Raw genomic sequence first — 24,609 nt, forward strand, 5'->3', positions numbered from 1 at the left:
CGCCTGACATACTTTACTATAAAGTTCTCATATTAAACCATTAAATAAAATCCAAGACTTAGAGATAGGGAATCGAACCCACTAAACCAACAATACATCTTAGCTGTGCGGGTCTAGCTTATAACCGCCTAACATACTTTACTATAAAGTTCTCATATTAAACCATTAAATAAAATCCAAGACTTAGAGATAGGGAATCGAACCCACTAAACCAACAATACATCTTAGCATTGCGGGTCTAGCCTATAACCGCTCGGCTACGTAGTACCTATATGAAAATAATTGATTAACGATTTACTTTTATGACCTTTAAAATAAATATTTTATTTATTTTTTATAAAGACATGTATCTTTTAAAAATATCATTTCTGAGTCTTAAAAGGTACACAGAACCGTACGTTACCCTGAAATGGTTTTCCTTAGAGGGAACCCTACTCACTCCTAGAAATGCCCGTAATCAACTTAATAGTAAATGAAATAGTTGATCGATTATGACAATTAACCCGTTCATGGTACTTAGCAATAAATCAAAATCGGTTATTTCTGAGGTTTTTCGTACATTTTAAAAAAGAAAATCTGTTGGAAAACAATTCTTTTAGCCAAGAAAAGAAAAAGAAAAGAAAAATTTGGTTCAACAACCATGGTGGTTGATATGGTGGTAGGTATAAGGTGTCTCTCTAGAGACCCATTTCCGTCTGAAGTATGCTTTTACAGACTGTATAATGACTGAAAGAGAATTAAATAAGTTTAAAAAAAAACTCGATATTTGTGATCGAAGGAAGTCGTGTGAGTGTTCAGACCTGGAATAAAATATATTTTAAATTAAAGGCGCGTCAAGATCTCTAGTGTTTGGCGCCCAGAGCTTATTTCAGTGCACTGCGAGCCTGTAGGTAAGGCTCTCGTTCGAAAGCAACGCTGTCTATCATTGGACAGTAAGCTGCAAGAAGCTCATAGGTGAATCGAAGAGCCAGAAGCTGGAACCAGAGATCTCTGCAAGAGATTCCAGTATCCTCTGAGCTAATCCCTTCCCTTTTTTCTTATTAATTCACAACTTCCGCTTATACAAAAATGATCTTCTCGCACGTTCAACTTCAAGCAGAAAGATGTAGACACAAGTAAACCATTCAAGGTGAATACAAAAACCCACAAAAGTACCAGAGATATCTAATATTATCATTCATAAATTCACCCACGCAGCCTCCAATGTTTAGATGACGCGAATCGAAAGTGGCGCCCCCATTCAACGGGGAATGCTGTTGATAGAAGAGGCACTGCCATCCTGCTCCGTCTTACTGGGGTTAGGTATTATACGAGATCTGTCACAGTGTTTATAGTATCAATAACACATGCTACACATAACTGCTGTGAAATTTGTTTTTCTTCTTTCTTTATTTAATGGAGTAGAAATGTGGCACACAAACTAATCTAACGTTGTTGTTGTGTATGTACGATCGTATGTTTACGATTATTTGAGTTTTCCCAATATCCCTCCTCTCAATACAAACAGCTGGGATAAAAAGTAATAGTTTTTTCCCCGAGATTTCAACTATCAAAACTTTCACCGAAAACCTATTGTGTGCTACGTAGTATAAACTATTAAGCTAGTTAAGAATACTACGATAAATCATACTACCATCGCAAGAAGCATCGAAGTTATTCAAAACTGCAATGAAGTTATGAAAACATTTCACTTTCTCCAAAACCTCCTAGATCAGCGTTTCCCAGCCTGTGGTACGCGATTTGCTAGTTGGTGGTACGCGAAAAATAATCTATAATGGCGGACATAAAAAATTAAATCATAAAAATATAGAAACGCTTTTTTCCCAATAATAAATAAAAATTATTTTAATAAAATAATATTATACAGTAAAGTTGTTAATAGGTACAGTAACAAGGTTAGTCTGTCTCCAGATATACAAGAAAATATAATAGCACATTTAACGGGATTAAAGCTGTCTTTCATGGAGTATTTTCCCAAAATCCGAAAACACAAATGATAATTGGATTTCAAACCTCCTCCTATAAAGAAAATTTAGGAAAAGCTACATCATTATCGATAAAAGATAAAGAAAATTTAATAGAATTATCATGTGACAGAACTTAAATGATAACTATGTGAAAATCTGCTTAAAGAGACTGGATTGTAATGAGTAAGCTCTATCCAAGCAACATTAAATTTAATTGGTACTTACAGGTAAGTTGAATGCTTAAAAAAAAATTAATTTAGAAGATTTTTGGCACAAATATAATAATCCTAAAGAAGAACTTTGTAAATTAACAAATAATTTTGAAAAGAAAAATACGTACGAAATTTTAAAAAATTTTAAAGCTAAGATCTTACACTTTATAGAGTTTATAAAGTGAACATGAACTTGAACTGCTTTGTAACATATAGGTATTAAAGCTCCTCTATACAAATAAAGATAATAATAGTAAAACAGCGCACTCGGAATAACAAAGTTCACGAAATAATATCATTTTTACCAAGGTGGTACAATTTAGCATGATATACCATTACCAAATGGTACGGCGAGCCAAAAAAAGGTTGAGAAACGCTGTCCAAATTTTCGAGTTTTCAAGCGGAAGTGACGGCGTTGGCTTCTCAGTGAATTTACTGAGAAAACTGTGGCCAAACAAGAATTTAGAGGAGCACGCAAAGAAGCTTTTTTAAAAAAAATTAACAATAATAATCTCCCCCTCCACAAAAAAAACCAGCTGTTAATCATTCCCATTCACACAGAATAAATCACGATTTTTAAAAAAACGTAAAGCATGATTTAAATGCCAAGAGAGCGCCTAGTGAGAAAACAATGTACTTAATTAAAATAAACATGCACACTCAAAAAAAAATATAACCTCGTAGCTTTAATTTCAGCTGTTTAGAAAAACAGGAAGTTCTCTTTTGTTTCTGAATAAGCGCTATTCAAAGATCACGAGATAGCTCTTCAATTAATTTGACTTCAACTCTTTTGACTTCGCCATCATTTTTGTTTTTATTTATACATTGAAACTACTAAAAAACATCTACAAATACTAAAAACCTCTTTGGAAATTGCTGGGTTGGGGCTACTTAAAACGGGCAGCCTCAAAAAAGTTCTTTGAAATTTAGGGACCACCACTAATAATATTTTACGTTAGGATATCCCTAACAATATGGATAAGATGGGAAGTTAGTGGGAATAAAAAGGCTAAGATAAGACAAAGTCTATGTCGTCGCAAAAGATAATAATCGGAATTCACAAAAAACAACTGTAAAAATAATGAGCAACATCTATCATTAACAACAAATTACACTATAAATCCATCACATCAAATGTTACATCAGCTGTTGTACGTAAATACAGTGAGGATAATTAGTTATTTTATTACCTCATTTGTTTTTTAAAAAATTTTAAATTTAAATTAATAATGATCGTAAAAGGACTGTAATTTAGCCATTTATATAGTGTAAACTGTAATTACTAAGTCTTTAAAGTTTATGTGTAATAACTATAAATGAAATTGAGCTAAGTTTAATATAATTTTACATTAATTATTAATCATTATTTATTAAGAATGTAGTTGTAATTGTAATTAATAATAATTAAACTGAGAAAAGGCATAAATAATAATTTATGAATTATTCCCATAAAATGGGATAATATACTAATCAAAATGGCGTCAAAATTAGAGGTTATTGCCTTTTATAAGTCATTTTAGTGGCTTTAAAACTATCCTAAGGGCCAGTGAACTTGTAGAGAGGTTCCTGACAAAGAGAAAATCAAAGGGGCTGGGGCCTTGTAGATTGATGCAAAATCTTACAAGTCCAAGACAGATAAATACATTTCATTCAATTTTGTGATCAATTAATCGATACGTACTCTTAGTAAAAACAGAAATCAGAATCGAGTTTCTTACGATTATCAGGAAATATTCACAATTTCTGTGAAGTGCTTATAATATTTTTTTTACACTATCTACAAGGAAAATTGGAAAAACTAAACGCTTTTCCTTTATGTTAAGATGGACTGTAATATAAATCCAATTAAAAATGAAAAGGAACCCATTTACGAATACATATAGGCCTTGGTAATTTAAATTAATGGATTGATTATTAATCCTAATGTTCATAATAGCTGCAACACACGAACGAAGTTTTAGCCAATTAAACGCATTATCCAATTATTCAAGAGGGGTTGAAATCAGTAATTAATCTATTAGAATAATTTGTGTAATTGATTTATGATGAGGAAAAAGTACACTAATACAAAAAAAAGTATAGTAAAGCCTATTATTAAGGCGAGCTTTACGTCCAACTACCAATTAGGTGTCGTGTGGATGGAGGCGACTAGCTAACATACTTTACTGTAAATTTCTTTTAATAACCATTAAATACATTCCAAGACTAATAGATAGGGAATCGAACCCACTAAACCAACAATGCATCTTAGCTTTGCGGGTCTAGCCTATAACCGCTCGGCTACCGTGGCGCCTAAGTACACTACTATGTGGGTTATATTAAAGTCAAAGTTCAGTCTAAAACCCCTTTCTTTTATTGGGTTTATTTTTCCTCGATCCTCAATTCCCTAAGACCCAAGTACATGCCGATGGGTATTTTTTTTCCAGCAAATACTAAAGAATTGGTTCATCTGTTATTAACAGAGAAACTTGAAACAGAACCTCGGCAGTTGAACACTGGGCGAATTAAAGTACGTATTTTAAAGTCGCTCTGGCGACTAGATGCCTAATTTTTATCTGCCGACACAGCCTTAAAGTATTGTTTTATTCTGTGCCCAGTTTTCATCAGCTGATACAGCCTAAAGTTAAGTTTTAATGGTAATCACAATTTTTGCGGAAATGACGTAATTACGGGGAGTTACAAGGGTGGCTAGTTATACACCCTTATTCAAAACAGTTAAGTGTCAAAGAAGATTACTTTTTCGGCTTCCAGGACTTGTCAGGGAGGAGAATTAATTTGTGTTGTTAGTAAGATTCCATGTACTTAAGATTAACAAAAATAAATACATAAATTTATTTAGAAAAGGCACTTTCTAATTCCTGGTGATAATAATGTCTCTGAGACGACGTCACTCAAGAGTCGGGGAGGCGGTCGCGTACTATGAACCGTGTAGTACAAAAAGTAAACCAAGACAAGTCGCTCCAGCCTAGCTGGAATCATAATCTTAGTATCACTGCCCTTGACATAAAAATGGAACTGGCCACACAGCTATACCTCCAACAGCACTCTCTGTGTAATGCCCAAATCTAGATGACCACCTCTAAATCTTCATTTACATTAAACTCACACAAACACAATACCAGTATAAACTGTAATTTTATGAATTAGAAAGCTAATCTTGATTTTATTCTTTTAAATGCCCCACTTCTTTTTTCTAGATTTAAGTTTAATGTTTTAGTTTTTATTACACTGGTGATTCTTTATGATATTTCTTTTTTTTATCATCAGTTTTCCTCCTTTCTCTTTAAAATTTAAATTAATATTAGAACTAACGTGAAATAAAGTTAGCTACTTAAGATTTAAGATGAAAAACGTGTTACGAGATGAATTCATTTATTATTGTGCATAAAAGTTGCAGTTCTCTTTAAGCAGATTAATATCAAATAGAAAGAGAGAATTTCTGAAGCTAATCTGAGAACAAGAAAGTGAAACTCGGAGAAAGGTAGCGAACATAGAATTCACTTCCGTCGGGAGAATGGTAAACTGTTCTAAACTTCTGTCAGGGCTGCAGCTTAAACCCAAATCTAGTGCTAGACTATGAGGATATTCTATCTTCTTTGGAGTGCATACAGTTTGATCTTTAATACACCGAACGGGCTACGAGAGAACGCCAATAAACCATGATGCTAGAACTAGTATTACGCCTTAAAGGGGGAAAAAATCCAAGATTTCCTGAACAATGGACCCAAGAATAAGCCGAGCCTTTAGTTTCAAAGAAAGAAGTTTCTAAATCTTAAAAAGATGCTGTTATTATCTTGAGGCCCGACTTGGACCTACTTGAGCGAGCTTTAGATATAAAAAAACCCTCATGGATTTTGGCCTCCAAAAAGGTGCTTTCACTATCTTGCAGCTGTTCTCCAGTCACTAGGTCCCAGTACAATCCTGGTATAATGCAAACATTTAGAGCAGGGGTCCCCAAACTTTTTACACAGGAGGTTCACTGTCCCTCAGACCATTGGAGGGCCGGACTATAAAACAAACTATTTTAAAGTAAATTTAAATCAACTGCCCAGTATTTCTGTGGGAATTATGGACCTGCTTTTGGCTAATGAGATGGTCCAATGTCCGGTTTAGTTGTAGTGCTCCGCCTTTCTTCCTACTTCTGCTGTTATTTTACACTGTTTTCGGAGCCGAGACGCGTGCGTCCTAAGTCATCGGAAGTAATACTGTACATGAGCGACACAGCGCTTTGCGGCACCGCCACATATAGTGCTCCTCTCACTAATGAAAGAGAAGCCCCTTCCGGAAGTGCGGCAGGGGCCAGATAAATGTCCTCAGGGGGCCGCATGTGGCCCTCGGGCCATAGTTTGGGGACCCCTGATTTAGAGTGTTTGCTCTGCCTAGGGGTGGTACCCCCCCCCAGTAGATCCCCAGTTAGATCGCGGTAGCGTGAAATGACTCTCCTTACCTTTTTAAAAAAGCTATAGGCTTGCTCTCTCTTAATTCTAGAAAAGAAAATGTATTGTAAACCCGAGCTAATTTTTATTTTGAATTTTCATCTACTTCAGCCTGCAATCTCAAATAAATCCTCTAGCTAAAAATCTTTCTTCTAGAACTCTTCCTGACATCCCGACAAGACGTCTTAAGAGACAGTGGCCTCGTGATCTCCTCTCAAGTGAAGAGAGCAACTAATAGCCTAATATTTTGCAGTGTTACCAGTGGGTAACTTCTCCACTCGTTACTTATCATTTGTTAATAGATGGTTGTTGATGTAGTGGTTACCACTATTTACGTGATACTGGTAAGTGGAAGGTCCCCAGTTCGAATCCCGATCATTTTTATTCAAAAGAAAAAATAAATGATAATAGTAATATGTACTTCCGTCCACGTCCACCAAATAACCTAGTTAGTAATTAAGCCCTGACTGAAAAAAATAGGCGATTATTTTACTTTTTCCTGTAACTCAAAATAACCATAAGTTCCAATCTGATATCTCGTTTAGATGTCACCGTACGACGTCAAAATAAAAATTTGGCTGGCCGGAAGTGTAATTAAAAGGATTTCAGCTTACAGTAGTTATTTTCGAAAATGGTACCTTAAAAATGAACGTATATAATATTGAAGTGAACTAATATTAAGTACAAATTGCAAGTTTCAAGAAAATTTATTTACGTAATCATTTTATGCGATAAGAGAAAGTCGTGTGAGTGTGTACCACCAGATTTTCTCACCAGATAACCCTTAAAAACCCTTCTCACTGTTTTTCCATTATCACCCTACATTAATAATTTTATAAAAGGAAAATTAATATAATTAAAGAGGTGGCCTAAAATACAAAAAAGAGATTCAAAGAAGAAGAAGAGCACTGAAGGAGCTGTACTCAAAGCAGAGGAAGTAGAGTCACTTGGTACAGTACCTCGTGGAGGGGACATCAACTATGAAGCAGGTACCAAGCGAAGAACTAGTCTCACTATGTGTTTAGAGTGAACGTTGGCAACATTGTAAGATCGTTTTGTAAGATTGTTTGTTCCGGTTTTTTTTTTTTTTGTTATGAGGGATTTTCCAAAAATTTCCTTAATGAGTTTTCCATTAATTTAAAACAAAAACAAAAAATTGTTCTCAATGTTCTTTCTACGTTTTTCGTTAATTAGAAAAGCGGTGTACGAAAGACTGTTTGGAATAAAGTGAACGTTTATTCTGGGGACAAAGCGAGCTTTTTTGCTATTATTAAGAGTAATAACTAAAAAGTTAGCTTTATTTGCTAAGCTCTTTCTTTTTTTATTTGTACCTAAAATAGAAAATGAACTACAGTACGATAAGCATCAATTTACTGCTAATAGTATTGTTAATAAGTACGAACTGTATTGCGGAAGAAGGACTCTCCAGAGCTATAAATACATCCGGGTTGTGGTCTAAGTATAATTTAATTTCAAAATCAAATGGTTCCTCAAATAAAGGATCGCTGAGTACAACGCTTGAATCAAAATATAGTCCTATGGAGCTGCAGGATGAACAGGATAGCGAAGAAAGTGAGGAAGAAGCAGATGATGAGGAGGATGAGGAGGATGAAGAAGGTAAGTTCTTTATTTTCTCTTATTGTACTTACTGCAGTAAGAGAAAAATATTGTATTTGGGCAGATTTTTAATAAGATGCCGCCTTAATGTCACACAATGTGGCCACTTTTTAGATTTTATTTAAATTTCCAAGTGATAATTTTATATACTTAGATACGTAACTTGAGTATTAAATATTGTAGCAGGGAAATTAGTTTAAGGGCACTTTGGAGCAACAAGGGTCATTTTGTTGTTTCTCTCTCTCTCCCCCCCATATTGCTCTGCCTTGCCATCTTATAACCTCAATAAGAATCCAAATGTGGCACTTGATTCCCAATAAGATTGGAAGAGCCATTATCTAAATAGATTATTTACACCAGTTTATGATTTCCCCCACCAAAAAAAGGACCCCTACAATTAAACAGTTTCCCAAAAAAAATTGATTAAGAATATTTCTGGTAAATGGTGGGAATAGATTCCCTCTAAAGTGCCATTTTCGTCAAATGTACACTCTTATAACAGTAAACTTAAGAGAGTTAAAAGTGTGTTAGTAAAATGAAGTTAGTACAAAATTTCCACAAAGGTAAGATTTATTTATTTTGGGTTAGTGGGTTCGATTCCCCCAGTTTAGGCCTTGGATTTTATTTAATGGTTAATATGAGGAATTTATAGTAAAGTATGTTAGGCGGTTATAGGCTAGACCCGCAAAGTTAAGATGTATTGTTGGTTTAGTGGGTTCGATTCCCTATCTCTAAGTCTTAGATTTTATTTAATGGTTAATATGAGGAATTTATAGTAAAGTATGTTAGGCGGTTATAGGCTAGACCCGCAAAGCTAAGATGTATTGTTGGTTTAGTGGGTTCGATTCCCTATCTCTAAGTCTTAGATTTTATTTAATGGTTAATATGAGGAATTTATAGTAAAGTATGTTAGGCGGTTATAGGCTAGATCCGCAAAGCTAAGATGTATTGTTGGTTAGTGGGTTCGATTCCCCCTGGTCTAGGCCTTGGATTTTATTTAATGGTTAATAAAAGGAATTTACAGTAAAGTATGTTTGTTAGTCACCTCCGTTCACGACACCTAATTTTGGTAGTTGTACGTAAAGCTTGTCTGAAACAAAATAGGCAATTACTTTAATTTTACTTTACTAGACAATAAATTTTCCATAACCGGAAGAACCCTTCCACCTTAATGATTGGTTCCAGATTTTTGGAGATATTTTTGAAAATGGTTTTAGAATTTTCTTTTAAGTTTATTAAAAGTACAATAAATATGCATAGATTTTTTTAAAAAAAAGGGTTAGGTTAGAGTTCCTAGTGAGGTTATATTGTCAGTGTAATGTACGGTACCACAAATTATAATGTTGGTAATAATTAAATATGACTCAAATATCTGGTGTTTCAAAAATATCAATGAGTTCGAACTTTCAAGTATAATAGCAACAGATAGTTGTATGATTGTGTTCAACTAGTTATTTTAGTTTATTAAATCAAGAAACTAGGAAAATTTTGAGTACATCCGGTGAAAATTGGTCACGATCATAGTTATTTCCTCTTATTTACTATTACAATAACTGAAACAGATATTAAAGATACTTATGATGCACTAAATACGTAACAAAGAGGAAAAGAGTAACGACTAAACAATGACGTATTACGAGTACCATTTCCTTCATTCTCTGTCTCGGCTAGAGGAACCAATAAAAAGGTAAATTTCTAATCACAGCATTAAAACCTACCTTAATAAAGTTTTATCAGCAAACAGGAAATTAATTGCAACAGGAAGCAGATGAGAGAAAAAAGACATTAAACTGACATTCTATGTCATAGATAGAAATTGTAAAGGCGTGTTTTTTAGTCAATAATTTAATTAAGCCTTAAAAAGTCAATTATATATATTAGTATGGAAAAGAGGACGTTTAAGATAAACACCTGGAAATGGGCTATTAAGTCCACCTGTACTGTACTCCTGTGTACATATCTTTCTGATCGACTAACCCGCCATGTCAAGCTAAGATTGCAATAAACGAACTTAGAACCTAGAACAAGAGCTCGTACTTTATTGGTGAAAACGGTATTCCTTCCGGTAATGTTCTTAGAACGATTTTGCTGCGCATGTTTTTTTGAACTTGCCTTTTACATAAAAAGAGCATTTCATCCCTGCCACAAAACCTTCTTATTCTTTAAATTACCATAAAACCTGATCACTTATTTTTTTTTTTTAGCCAACATGATCTCTTTTAAACTACAAAATAATAAAATCTTCTCACCGGATAAAAGAAAAAGTAAACAGTCAATAATTTAAGACATCACTACTTCCGGTGTTCACTTTGTATGCTGATAACTACCTGATAAGTGCGTCAAATTAATTAAATAGTGCACCAAGCGCTCATACGTTTGTGTATAATGTTATTAATTATATAATTATATCACACACCCAAACCTTGTCCATGTCAAGAATTAGTTAATTTTTAATTAATGCAAAGTCTATTATTATTTTTGTGTGCGTAAAATTAGGACGAAAATACAATGTAGGGTACACAATTGTTTGTGAAAGGAATTGTGGGTCAGTTATTGTGAAATGGAAAACTTAGAAAAGATAATTTAGTTGTCAACACTGTTTATGTTTTCCCTCAAGATAGAAGTGTTTTAACAGCCATAAGTAATTTTAACGCGCCGCTAAAATAATCGGTAGTGCTTCGATTGAATAGAATTTTGAAAAAATATTAACTTCATTCCTTGATGAAAGGAATCAATAGTTAAATTTAGCTGTTGCAGGCAAATGATTACTTAGGCTTTAGGCTCTTACAGATTCAGCAATGTAATGTGTAACATCCTTTCCTCCAGCCTAAAAGTGCCCATGAAATCTTCTATCTGGCCACAGAGATGTAAGTTTCCCCTTTAGCCCTTGGTTTCTTAGACTAGGATATACCAGAAGAATTGCCAGGAACGGTGGAGAAAGAAGGAAACGACCCCCCTCCCCCGCGATATTTATAAAAAAGATTTAAAAAGATCAGCTAGTACAAACTTTGCAAAGAAGTAAAGACATCGTTTCGTTCTTATTCTCACCAATAATTTAACATCTACATAACTTTAAAAATGTGTCTAGTGGACAAGAGCGTGGCTTTGTAAATGGGAGAACCACAGTTCGAATCCCGCGTATGACTACTTTTTATTTGTTAAAAGAAATTGTGTATAGTAAAGTATGAGCTTCCGTCTCCCGTCCACGACACCTACTAGGTAGTTGGACGTTAAGCTCCAGCTAACAAAATAGGCGATTACTTTAACTTTACATTAAAAGTGTCACCAGAAAAATGAATTAACCGGAACATATCCCAGAATATGTAACCTTAATTTACATCTGCAAATAGTCATTTCCTGTTCTGATTTTCTTATTCTGTCAAGTACACAGGGGGGAAAAATTTCACCATAGAAGGAAGAATTTTCTTTATTTACTTCCTACGATTAAAGGACCTACGGTCTACTAGTTTCTACCAGAGTAAACTAGTGAATAATTAAGTAACTAATGCATAAAATGATAATAAACCGAAAAGCGTCCAAGAACTAGACGAAAACATGAATGAAAGAAGAAGGAAAATGTAAAATATAGAGCTAATGGAAAGGGAACTGCCCATTACGTGTTACTCAGCTAAATCGGTGTCAAGAGTTAGCGGCCTACGGAAAGACCAAAGGCCATCATTTTGCACCAAGTGGGAACTGCAACGGAACTGTAATTCTCTTCATGTTCTGCAGAATAGCGTTCGTATTACTACAAGAAACATATAATTTTCTTTGTTTTATTTGCATATAATAAGCAGACTATGTTTTGATACTTTCAAGTCTTTCGTTACTTTCTCCTACGGCCCTGAAATAGATTGTCTCCCCCCCCCCCGCACACACAGAAAATACCTTAGGGTCTCCTGCATCCGTTTAGCCGTTTTTTCGAATACTAGGCTATCATCATCTCTTGGTACGACCTCAGTCATCAATTTTCTCTAACTACTCATTTAACGATCTAGTGAGTTAGAAGATAAATTAGCCAAACTCAGGCTCTCCCACTAAGTATGGCTGTAGTGGGAAGAGGGCACTGGTTGCTATGGGGTGGTTATCTTAGTACGCGAGTTCGAAGGTGATGGACACCAAAAGGGAATTACAGTAGTGTATCTGGTCTTTCTGTTCACTAGCGCTAGTGCCCTCTGAGAGCGAGTTGAGGACTTCTGAGGGAATTAAGATTATAGGGCTCAGTCAGAAGTCAGAGAATTTGCTGGGTCTAGAACGTAATGGCATTGCAGATTCCGAGAGGAGATGGAGTGAATTCCAATATACTGCGATGACATTATTGAAAGAAGATTCAGGCATCTGGCCAACTACTGGAGGAGGATATATACTCGCCCTTGGTCCATTCCAGATCCTGAGATTTCACAGGGATCTTGGACTGGAGGCGATATTGTAGGGTTTCAGCTATTGCCAGTAAGGGAGAAAGATCTTAGATGTTTCATTATGCTACGGAATAAAAAGGAGCAATTTCTGGAGTATTTAGGCCCAGAACCAGGTACACTACCAGGAACCCTATAGAAAAATTGCAGGCACCTCTAACCTGCACTACACGCAATTGGAAAATGTGTTGAGCTTAATCTTGGCAAGACAACAATTTCGGATTCAGGAGAGTCATTAAAGCGTTGTGCGGCCATGGTAGTTCCAGAAGGAGCCTTAGAAAGATGCAGAAAGCCTATGGACCCTCAGATCTAGGGCAAGCGAAGATGAGCAATTATAACTGTAATAGATCGGAGATATGTATCAGACCGATCGAAAACTGTCTTCGGCAGGGTTTCTTGCAACAGAGCATTGCCAAGTCAGAGGGCGACAGCGGGTTCTATTGATTTAGAAGCCTAAAAAGTTATCAGATGCTGGAAAACATTCAGCATGAAATTGAACCCCAACATTGTGCTGACTCCATTTTGACGAACTGATCCTTCTCCTAGTTCAATTTACAGATCTTACAACCAGAATGTAAATAAGTAATACCATAATACACCCAAATTACACTATCAATACTCACAATTACACGTAAGTGTAATTTATTAAACTCAAGATACATTTGATTAATTACTTAATTCCCCCACTCCGACAATGAAATTTATTACGTTCTGCAAAATTTACACTTATTACTTTTGGTTAATGGTCAGTAATTAATCATCCTCGCGAAGAAAGTACACAATCTGTTGGTAAATGAGCCAGAGTAGACTAAACTAGGCTTAACATTTAGTAGAACTGGTGCAATGTTCTTGTTTAACTACCAGTACGGTTGGGGAAAAGGCCTGGGCAGTTAACATGTTAGAACAGGAATAAAATTGTTTTACAAAATATATACTTGAAATATGTTTACCAGTAAATAAGTAAAATGGAGTAAAGCTTTTGATTTAATATGACTCTGAAAGTAATCAACCTAAATTGTTAAAGCTCAACATTCCACACTATTTTAGTAGTACTAGAACCTTACTAAATTTGGGCTTAATTACATTTTCATCTCACAAGCGAGGCAGAGCAGAGTCTGCATAGATTCTAACAGGGGAAAGAGGAAACAGCGCTACACATCGGTATGAGGGGATGGGGAGACTTAGGCTCTGAAGCAAGAACTACTCACACCTTTATACCTTGGTCAAGAGCTGTAAGTCCAAACAATTAGTCAGAACTGAAAGAAGTACTGTAACAAGTGGTGCACCCTCAAAGTCGCGAACCCTCTGAACCCACGATGAACCTAACCCACATTTTAAAGAAATTTCAAATCAAATGACACCTTATTCATGAAAATAGGTTCACCCGTTTAGACGTAACGTTGTTTATAATATAAAATGGTAATAAAAAGAATAATTTCTGAAAATGCCGTTTTTACCCACATTTTCCCCCCAAATCTACTTTATCAACAGTATCCTACAGGATAGTTTTAATTCCTGTAACTATGATAGTGCATTACATTAAACTTTAATGGTACTTTAGGGATAAAAACCACGTCTACCCTGTACTAGTTCCCTTTAACATACTTTCCTGGACATAAAATCATAGATAAGCACATTAGCAATGAGAAGGACCTTTTTAAAGAAAAACTATTTTTACCGCCTTCGTGAAAATCTATGAAATTGATCCCAATAAAATGACACAAAGTGTTTGCCATAATTTGAGAAATGTACTAAGTGAGAACTGATAAAAGAATTAACACTTCCAAATTAAGTGACGTAGAAGTTATTTCCGTTGTGTTGTAGGTGTCAAAATTCCAGTTAAAACGTTCGTCAATCAGAGCGTTATGTCGTAAAAGCGTTAAAACGGAAGAAATGAAGGGAAAAAAGTAGTGTTACACATCGATAGTTATCGTAACCTCTCGCCGAACCAGATTACTTCCATGATAATTGATACATTAGTAAAACTAGGAAATAGTTTAAAAGGAAATGATAAGGTCAGGTTAATAATCGATTAGCCTGACTTTTCGATCAGTTACGGAATTATAACGGTAATTTTGTTTAACGGCAAACATTTTCCCAAAAGAAAAGTACTATATTAAAAAAAAAGCCACAATAAATTAGATTGCGTAGAAATTTGTCATTTTCGCAGCATGTATTTCAAATTGGAGTCTTGAATTGGAGCTTCAGATTTTATTTAATGGTTAATAAAAGAAATTTATAGTAAAGTATGTTAGGGCGGTTATAGGCTAGACCCGCAAAGCTAAGGCGTATTGTTGGTTTAGTGGGTTCGATTCCCTATCTCTAAGCCTTGGATTTTATTTAATGGTTAATAAAAGAAATTTATAGTAAAGTATGTTAGGCGATTATAGGCTAGACCCGCAAAGCTAAGATGTATTGTTGGTTAATGGGTTCGATTCCCCACAGTCTAGGACTTGGATTTTATTTGATGGTTAATATGAGAAATTTATAGTAAAGTATTTAGGCGGTTATAGGCTAGACCCGCAAAGCTAAGATGTATTGTTGGTTTAGTAGGTTCGATTCCCCGGTCTCTGGGCCTTGTATTTTATTTAATGGATAATATGAGAAATTTATAGTAAAGTATGTTCGCTAGTCGCCTCCATCCACGGCACCTAATTAGGTAGTTCAGCGTTATAAAGCATCCCTGAGATAATAGGCGTTATATAAGTTGGAAGCTGAGAAATTCCTTAGATGAGAGTCGTGTGAATGTTTCACACCAGATTGTTTACTTAACTTCAAACAATCATTCATCATGAGCCTGATCTGCAGAGCTTTAGGTCTTCTAATATTCAACCCAATTCAAAGAGACGAAATTTAAATTGAAAAAAGAAGTTCATAATTAAGTTGTAGCCTAAGAAAAAAAGAAAGAAGATACTTGAACAAAACTGCGCAGTAAATGTTGCAAACAGGTGGTAAAGAGTGTGAATGTAGATCAAACAACTCGGTAGATCAACAAAAGGTAGACCTACAATGGATACAAGATGAGTAATTAGCACGTGGTAAAGGTAGAAATGGACTCGCCTATTTACTACTAGACAGACCGTAACCCCGGTTGTTGTTAGCTTTAGTTACATACAAGCCTAGTTCCTAGAGCTACGCATTATTGAGGTAAATACTGATTTTGAATCCTCCACCAACGATTCGCTAATAGATTTTTTTAAAAAATTTTTATAGAGACCGGAAACAAGATTGAAACATCTATGATTGTAGAAAGCTAAAATAAAGAAATGAAGATGGTAGTTGGAGCCCCGCCTGGAAAAAATAGGCGATTACTTTTTACTAAAGGAGTAAAGATTTTGAGACCATATTAGGTTTTTCAAATTAAAAAAATAAATAATTAAAAAAAGCCTATCGAGATATCGTGAAAAATGGTTCTGGTTAGGAAACCTTGAAGTCAATTTGGAAAATATTTTGGAATATTTTTCCTTTTAGAAAAGAAAATTACTTTATTGTCAAGATTTTTACTAGTAACCGTTCGAGATAGCTCTTTATGGAGTCCAATTTCAGAGACAGCTTAGAAAAATTTTTATTTAAGATGACCTCACTCAGAAAAATTGATTTTAAGAAAGAAAAAAAAAAAAATGTGTACAATACGCGAAAAACGAGAATACTCTTAGAAAACTGAAACCGAATTCGTAGATATCACTTAATTTTCTATGAAAATCGCTGCTACGAATTACCATGAACTTGACTCGTCAAGATTTAAGATCATTTTCCCCGCGAGAAAGCATTTTAAAATACGAATCGAGGCGGCAGTCTCCCTCCCTCCAAAGTATCGATAGGCAAGCTGTTTCCCTAAACTAGGCTTCAAAGTTCATAAATTTCATTCCGGTACTTTCTATTTTTCCCATACGTTAAATCATAAATATTAACTTGAACTTACACTGAAATGCTAATTTTAGTATACATAAAGTCTCTATCACCTGATTGGTTTTTGTAAATAAGACAGAAGTTAAGAGTAAAACAGATTTCAAAAAAAAGTATATGTATAAATTTCCCAACTCTTTGATGTTACAAGTAGAACTGTAACCATCAATATAACCTGCCACAATAAACTTACTTAAAAAAAGGAAAGAAACAGTACCAAATATACACAACACAGTGTATTACAAACTGTGCAACTTTCACCTTTGCAATCATGTACAAAAGTAGGTACATTTAGAAAATACCTGAACACGAAAAATATTGCTCATCATTATTGTTGAACATGAGTTGACGTTTTAATAAGTAATTTTTTTGGGATTTAAACTTTAGGAAGTGAATACTGGAACATATCCGGTTTACATAGAGACTATCATACTTATCAGACTTCATACTTAATTCAATTAAATTTATTAAAAAAATCGGAAATTGTATTGTTTGTGGTAACTAAGAGAGTTACCATCAGGTTGCCGCCTACAAAAGGGTGGTTATCAGGGTATCTCAGAAGATATGAGAAGATATCAGGCGGAAGTAAATCTCCTAAAACTGGTCAACTGACGTCCATAAAGTGTACGCTATACTTAGTTATTACTTCATATCGGCAATGATTAAATTCTCATTGAACTACTGGGTTCGATCCCCTGGTCTAGGTCTTGGATTTTATTTAATGGTTAATATGAGGAATTTATGGTAAAGTATGTTAGGCGGTTATAGGCTAGACCCGCAAAGCTAAGATGTATTGTTGGTTTAGTGGGTTCGATTCCCCCTGGTCTAGATCTTGGATTTTATTTAATGGTTAATATGAGAAATTTATGGTAAAGTATGTTAGGCGGTTATAGGCTAGACCCGCAAAGCTAAGATGTATTGTTGGTTTAGTGGGTTCGATTCCCCCTGGTCTAGATCTTGGATTTTATTTAATGGTTAATATGAGAAATTTATAGTAAAGTATGTTAGGCGGTTATATGCTAGACCCGCAAATCTAAGATGTATTGCTGATTTAGTGGGTTCGATTCCCCTGGTCTAGGTCTTGGATTTTATTTAATGGTTAATATGAGAATTTGAATAGATATGTACTTTTGCTAGTCGCTTCCGTCCTCGCACACCTAACTTGGACTTAAAGTTCGCCTGAAAATGTAGGCAATACTCTTTACAAAAGATCACAAGATAATGATCTAACTTTCAATTCCAGAGTCTTTAGAAGCTGTTACAAAAAAGAACTTTGAATTGATTTTCACTTAACATTCGTCTTGATAAAATGTAAATTATATAATTGTAAAAGAATTACTCACATACGTAAGAAGGTAGCACCAATTCACATACCTGCAAAAAAAAATATATGTATATTAGTTGAGAATTCAATTTAATAATTTTAAGTTAACCAGTTAAGCGTGTTTGACGTGTATACACGTCAAACCAAATCTCTGTTACGGTGCGTTCGACGTGTATACTCGTTGTGAAAAATATAAGATTGCCATTAACTATAAAAACTCGAAATTTTAATAAAATACAATAAGAATATTATTTGGTGGGATGTTTCCTTTATCTTACCAATAGAACTGCCAAGTACCTTATACGGAGGGGGGTGGTAGGAGTCAGCCAAATGATAAGTGGTTGGCACATGTTTGGTCTCCGCATTAGAGATTGGGGAATCGTACGCATACAAATAGAAGCTCTCAACCCTTGTGCAATGCCATTTTTACCTTAGATAGAGGTTAAGACCTCAGTACGAGCATGATTTCATTTTGCACAGAATTCAAAGCTCTTTTCTTCCTTGTAAAAGCTCTTGCGTCTCTAGTTAACTAGAGCAATGCATACTTGAAGAAGCGGTGCAAGATTTTGAATCAGCACAGAATGCTCTGGTAATCTCAAGCCCCCAGAGAGATTGCAGTAAAAGTCGCTTGCAGTGACTATTACGACTATTGTAAACTTTTGATTGTTTTGCCCCCTGCGTTCGACACGTGTATACACGTCATTGTCTGATTTTAATTCCGCACACTGTGGGTTTTTTTTTTTTAACTAAATTCCACGCTTAACTGGTTAAATGGACCTGTAAATCACAAATCATTAAAGATATACTAGATCAAATTTATTAATCAATAAAATGTAAAACTCAATTTTGTATTAAATTCTATCTTGATCATATTTAGATTAAACTTTAGATTATACTATAAGGACATGAAATCTGTCCTGTTTTTCCAGGACTCCTTATCCTCTGGGAAGATTTTGAAGGACTAACATTCCACGGGGGTTTTCTGCCACTTCTGTTGAAGTATAATTATTGTCACCTAGAGATCTAGCCTTAAACACCTTAATTTTAAGGTGTAGCACGAAACTTTCATGCATTTCCACCAATGGAAGAATTGATAGCATAAAAATCATAATAAGAATAACGTTGTGATTAATTCTATAAAGAATGTATTTAGTTTTTATTCTACTTAATGTATTAGTGTACTTCAACTGCGTTTTTCAGTCAATAACTTTCCTGTTTCTGTCTTCCCCTAATTGAAGCTGGAACGGTCTCTTATAAGAGGAATAAATGAATGTTACGTTAGTGGCAATAAGGAGATAAGTATGACCGCAAAAGTACGAAGTTAAAGGTCATAAGCTAATAAGGGAGAATTAGTTATTTTCAGGACCATCGTACGTGAATTTAAAACAACCGCAAAATAGAAATTCTTATCAATAGAAAGCAAGAAAGCAGTTAATTTCTTTGGAGGGGGTGGGTGGGTTGTAAAGAATGAAAATCAGCGTTTTTTTGGTTATGCTTTACTTTCTTCCGTAGCTGTTAATATGTGGCCGTCTTGTGATCGTATCTACGACAAAGTAGCTGAGCAATTAGAGATCAGAACCTCAGAACTAAGTTGGACTTCGTGTTAATGTAAGAAATTTTTGTTCTTAAGAGATTTGATAGTAATAATATGGTTACCGGAAGTACGTTTTGAAATCCCTACAAGCCGGAAAATTTAATTACGCTGGTAAATACGCTAAGAATAACTCGCAAAAGAAATGTTGATGCATAAATATAATATAATAAAGGAATAATTTTTGTTTTTGTTTTGTTTCAGATTATTTAGAACCCCTCACAACAACCACACAACGTTCCAACGGAAAAGGAAAACCACCCAGTACAGTGAAAAATACCCAAAAACCAAAAGGCGATAAAGGAAAAGTGAACGTAAACTTGCGCGGGCATAAAAAGAAAAAAGGGTTAAAAAAGTTGAAAAAATATATGCTGCCATTACTGTTAGCGTATAAACTGAAATTTTTCACACTCATACCATTGATGCTGGGTGGATTAGTGTTGATCGTAGCAACGACCGGATTTGCTGGCTTCTTTTTCGCATTGTTCGCCGTTGGCGTGGGCTTAAAAAAGGATTAATTAGAAACATAAAAAACAAAAGGAAAGCGAACAAAATACGAGAGAAATAGAAAATTATTTTTGAAATAGCAAGAGGAAGAATGTGGTATACAATTTGGATAATAAAGTAGCATGAAAAATAGACTAGTGGGAAACTTGGGAAAAACGCTGTCTGGACAGAAATATCCAGTCTTTTACAAGAATTAAATATTTTCCAAAAAAGTTGTACCCAGAAATGAAGGCAAACTCAAGATCAAACCCAAAACCCAATTTCCGTGCACGGGATCTTCTTTTTCTTTTGATTGATTCAACATAAGGGCGACTGCCCCGTGCCCTTTTAAAACAATAAAAATAAACAAAAACTAAATGCTCAATTTAAAAAAAAAAGTGCACATGTATATTATTTTGTATAAAGTTATTTATTTAATTTATTTATTATATAATAATTACTTTAGGATATATATTCTATGTAATAAAATACAAGTTGTGTATGTGTGTTTGTGAAAAATTTACGCGCGCGTACATGTATTTTAATTTAAGGGTCTTCTATTGTAAATATATAGTTTTAATGATAATGTTTTATTTATTCAAATATATTCCTTTATTTATGTATTAGATTGGGACTCGGGATTATAGTGGGTTATATTGTGCCAGACCCCTGAAGTCAATCCTCTCTCTTTACAAGATCCAGTGAGCTAGATAACCTTCCCCAATCGTATGATTTCCTTTAGTTTCAGGAAGTTTGCCACGAATCAAACAAAAAGTTAAGAAGCCATTTCCTTCCTTTGGTCTGCCCAAGGATTCTAGTGTCTTACCCTCGCGCTGTGCAGAGAATTGACCTATTTTTGCAAGCCTGTACAAGTCTTACACTTCTGCAAGGGAATACCTCAACTTTTTATTAAGTACAAAGGTTACCCTCTAGTTCTTTTTGCGTACTACTTCTTCAGGTTACCAAGAATCATTCAACCAACTAGAGATAATAACGCAATCTGGCTGAGAGTGAGGAACAAAAAAAGAGTTTCTACTCCTGATGACACAATCTCCGCAGAAGCTTGGTTCCCCCATAGTTGGAAACTATGTAGAGACGTTTCCAAAGCCTTGCAGTGCCCTTCAAAAGAACGCGTTAAGGCGATTAAGTCGGCATAAGCACCCAATTGCTCCAAATCATTCCTAATTTAGGTAGCAAGTACCTCATTACCAGAAACATATCTCCTCAAAATACTCACCCCTGATGATATCTCTCTTTATGATACCCATCAAAGTCGGCAAAAATTCTTGAGCATGTACAGGCATTCATTCATTCATTAAAGGATGAACTCAAAAGAGAAAATAACCAATAGACTAAAGTAAAAGAAATTAAAAGAAGAAAAAGAAGAAGAAGCTGTAGTTTATCTAGGTTAAATACCTTCAACGGATATGAACACGTAAGTTGGAGTTAATGTTTTGTTAAGCGCTCATATTACTGATATTTTAACTGTAAACTCTTTTAAAGTTAATGGTAACATAAATTACGTTCAATAATTGGCTGAATTTACTAGTTTCCATTGAAAGAAAGGCGTAATCACCGAATTTCATCCGTTTTAAGATTGCGATCCAAAAGATCTCTGAATGAGGAGCTTTCAATGAGTCTGGCTGATCCATAAATGAAACCTTAATTATGGATTTTGTTTGGTTATATAAAACCTGGTAAGAATACAGACGTTTTTTCACTGTCCAAAATAGTCGAAAAAACTTTTTATCTCAAAAAATATCTTCAAAATGCCAATTTTTGAGAACAATGCATGACTTTACACAAAGCATACTAAGTATCAAACACGGAGGAGTACTGCACAAATATCTAAAGCATCAGGACTTAGCTAGCAAAGTCGTAGTGGGGAGGTCAGTTTTTTCTTCTTTAAAAATATCTTCAAAATGCCAATTTTTGAGACATTACATTATAAATGTCAAGTAACAGGTAAGTCTACACCAAAAAGTAGTTGTAAGAAAAATAATTATCAACACAAAAGTGACACGATTGTGGTGACATCCGACATCCGTTATAATATAATAATAAACAGCACGTGTGATGTTGCGGTCAGGCTATGATTATAGACAATCATACAAAAGTTACTCCCTCATAAGAACCACGATTTAAACTATAGTTTTGGTAATACTAAATTAAACTTCGCATTTCCTGCAACTTCAATTTTTACTTCCTTTTTACTGGAAGAAAGTAATGTGTCCCCCTCCCCCAAGAGAAATATTCATTTGGAGGCGCTTCTGACACCACAAAAGAAAGAGGCTTTTAGAAAATGAGCTGCGTTCAAAGCTCAAGCTCAGTACCGGAAACTTGAAGAAAGCTCATACTTTATAATGGAGTCCTGACTCCAACCAATTGCACACATTTTTTTATTTGCCATATTTTTCTAGGTAAATGTCTATTAAGGGCACTGCAGAGATATATGAATGACCTATGAAGGCTAATTTAGTGTAAAATTTGGAACTATTTCGTGAAATAAAGGATTAAATGAGCAGTTGAAAATACGAAGAATTTTAGTCACTAATAATTATGGTAAAGAAAATAGAGAAGCGCGCCGTGTTTTTCCGTTTTAAGATGAAAGGAAACTCGTAAAGTTAGTAGATTAGACAAGGGCGGCCTCAAGATCTACGCCACTGTGACCCCTTTGGATCTATTGTGACTCCCCTCACTTTAAAGCTCACCCTCCAGACCCGTCCGTTTAATCAGACTCTTTAATTCTGAAGAACGACTCTTGGGTAAAGCTGCACAGGCCTTGGTTTTTCCTCCCCGAATAACATCCTTAGCCACACGAGCCTTTCACACTGACACAACACCTCCGTTTCCTCCTCTACCTGACAGAACCTACAGAGGCTGTCATCTGCTAGGCTAGGCGATGCATGTGTTTTCTGAGTCTGCAGTGGCCAGTTAATAGTCCTACAATTATCCTTATAGCCGAACGGCCTTGACGGGTAAAGTTAGTAGCAAATCTTGTGCTGATGTGGGTTAACAAGATATGAAATCCCCCACAGGAAATGGCAAACTATCAAAGATAGAAGAACTGGGAGCCCCAATTGTGGGGGCACATTATTCTAACAACGCGAAGCAGATTAATAAAAACTTTACGCGAAAATTCTGGAATTCGACCAATTCGATTTGAAACAAATTAAGTTACAAGTTTTAAAATCTGATAACTGTTTTCAAGAAATAAGAACAAATACAATCAATTACCAAAGGGTGGTGAATAAAGAACAATGCATGACTTTACACACAGCATACTAAGTATCAAACACGGAGGAGTACTGCACAAATATCTAAAGCATCAGGACTTAGCTAGCAAAGTCGTAGTGGGGAGGTCAGTTTTTTCTTCTCCATTTGAATGAGTAATAGTGGGAAATTGCAGTTAAATATTTTCCACTCACACACGAAGCCAAAGGAGGAAAAAGAAATGTAGATGTAGAAGGAAGATGAAAAGAACCTAACCTAGTTATGGAAATAATCGATATGAGTGTTCGATGTTCTGCAACATTGACTTTTTATCATTTACCACAAAACAATGCTGTGCTAAATATTTCTTCTTCTAATTTTTGTTTTTTTTAAATATGTCCATTTCCAATTTCTTTCTTCACGTAGTTGACAGCTTTTTACAATAAATATAGAAAAATAAGGCCACACAATTTTTCTAACCGCAGATACCAACCACTCCGGGCCCCTCTGGACGAATTCATCACCACCACTGATGGGCGACAACCATCAGAAAACCCCAAATCAAAATGACCAATTGTGGTATCTTTTAAAAGGATATAAATGGATGGACATTGGTACATAGCAGCTTCATTACAATGATGTTATTCTTGTTGTTAACAACAACAGTCGCCGGTGTTGTTGGTCTGTTGTGTAGTGTTGATGCTCTTGACGTTGTAGAAGGTAAACAAAATGGATCGCGAACGATATTAGAAGGACCACCTTCAAAGATTAATTCAAATTCACTGAATGGATTAACGGAAGTGATTCTTAAAGCTTACAGGTAAGGAGAAGAATTTTGCTTAAAATATGATTGGAACGTTTTCATTATTATTATCTCGTATTAGACCAGTTAATTTCACTAACAATCTATTTGTATTTACTGGCAAACTTTAGCCTATAATTACACTATTCTTTCGTGTAATTTATGCTTCCCTTCCTCTAAAATAATAATAGTAATAATAATAATAATAATAAATAACTAATGCCTATTTTTTCCCAAGGGCTTCACGCCCATCAACTTCCAATCGTGGACAATGGAAGCTCCGCAAACCTTCTATATCCTCTAATTATCCTAAATAAAATACAAAGGCAAGATAGGGTATCAAACCCAGTACAGCATTACAAATTTGTATTGCGGGGTAAGCATTTAACTTTTGGCATCGTTCTCTCAGTTAACATTTAAGCTGAACAACAATAGTGCTGATCATTTTTCTGGTACTTTATCCCCTCCTTTTATTAATCAATTCGCAAATGCGTATTTCAGAATCACAACAAGCAAATATGATGAATGAACATAAAGCAAAAAACAAAATAAAATAATACGATAAAACAAATATTATAATTTCCCATTTCTCAACCTTAACTTTTAAAATGACTGAAATTCACGTTGACAGATCATGTTC

General features: G+C 34.9%; 2 protein-coding genes across 21 annotated transcripts in view; one reads left to right on the plus strand and one right to left on the minus strand.

The window, feature by feature from the left end:
* Positions 1 to 24,609, minus strand: part of LOC141446838 (uncharacterized) — a 366,903-nt gene that overhangs the window by 263,993 nt on the left and 78,301 nt on the right. The window lies entirely within an intron of this gene.
* LOC141446543 (uncharacterized) lies at positions 7,419 to 20,640 on the plus strand. The gene is made up of 2 exons (XM_074113095.1): positions 7,419 to 8,232; positions 19,673 to 20,640. Exons 1-2 carry the CDS (start codon positions 7,959 to 7,961, stop codon positions 19,984 to 19,986), a joined length of 588 nt encoding a protein of 195 aa, XP_073969196.1. The 5' UTR covers positions 7,419 to 7,958; the 3' UTR covers positions 19,987 to 20,640.

Source organism: Rhodnius prolixus, unplaced genomic scaffold (genome assembly GCF_049639745.1).
Source record: "Rhodnius prolixus isolate KJV_2025 unplaced genomic scaffold, Rpr scaffold_7, whole genome shotgun sequence".
Lineage (NCBI taxonomy): Eukaryota > Metazoa > Arthropoda > Insecta > Hemiptera > Reduviidae > Rhodnius > Rhodnius prolixus.

Excerpts from the sequence above, each read along its gene's own strand:
- LOC141446543 (XM_074113095.1), top strand. The coding sequence starts at position 7,959 with ATGAACTACAGTACGATAAGCATCAATTTACTGCTAATAGTATTGTTA. Across the intron at positions 8,233-19,672 it reads GGATGAGGAGGATGAAGAAG|ATTATTTAGAACCCCTCACA; the intron begins GTAAGTTCTTTA and ends GTTTTGTTTCAG.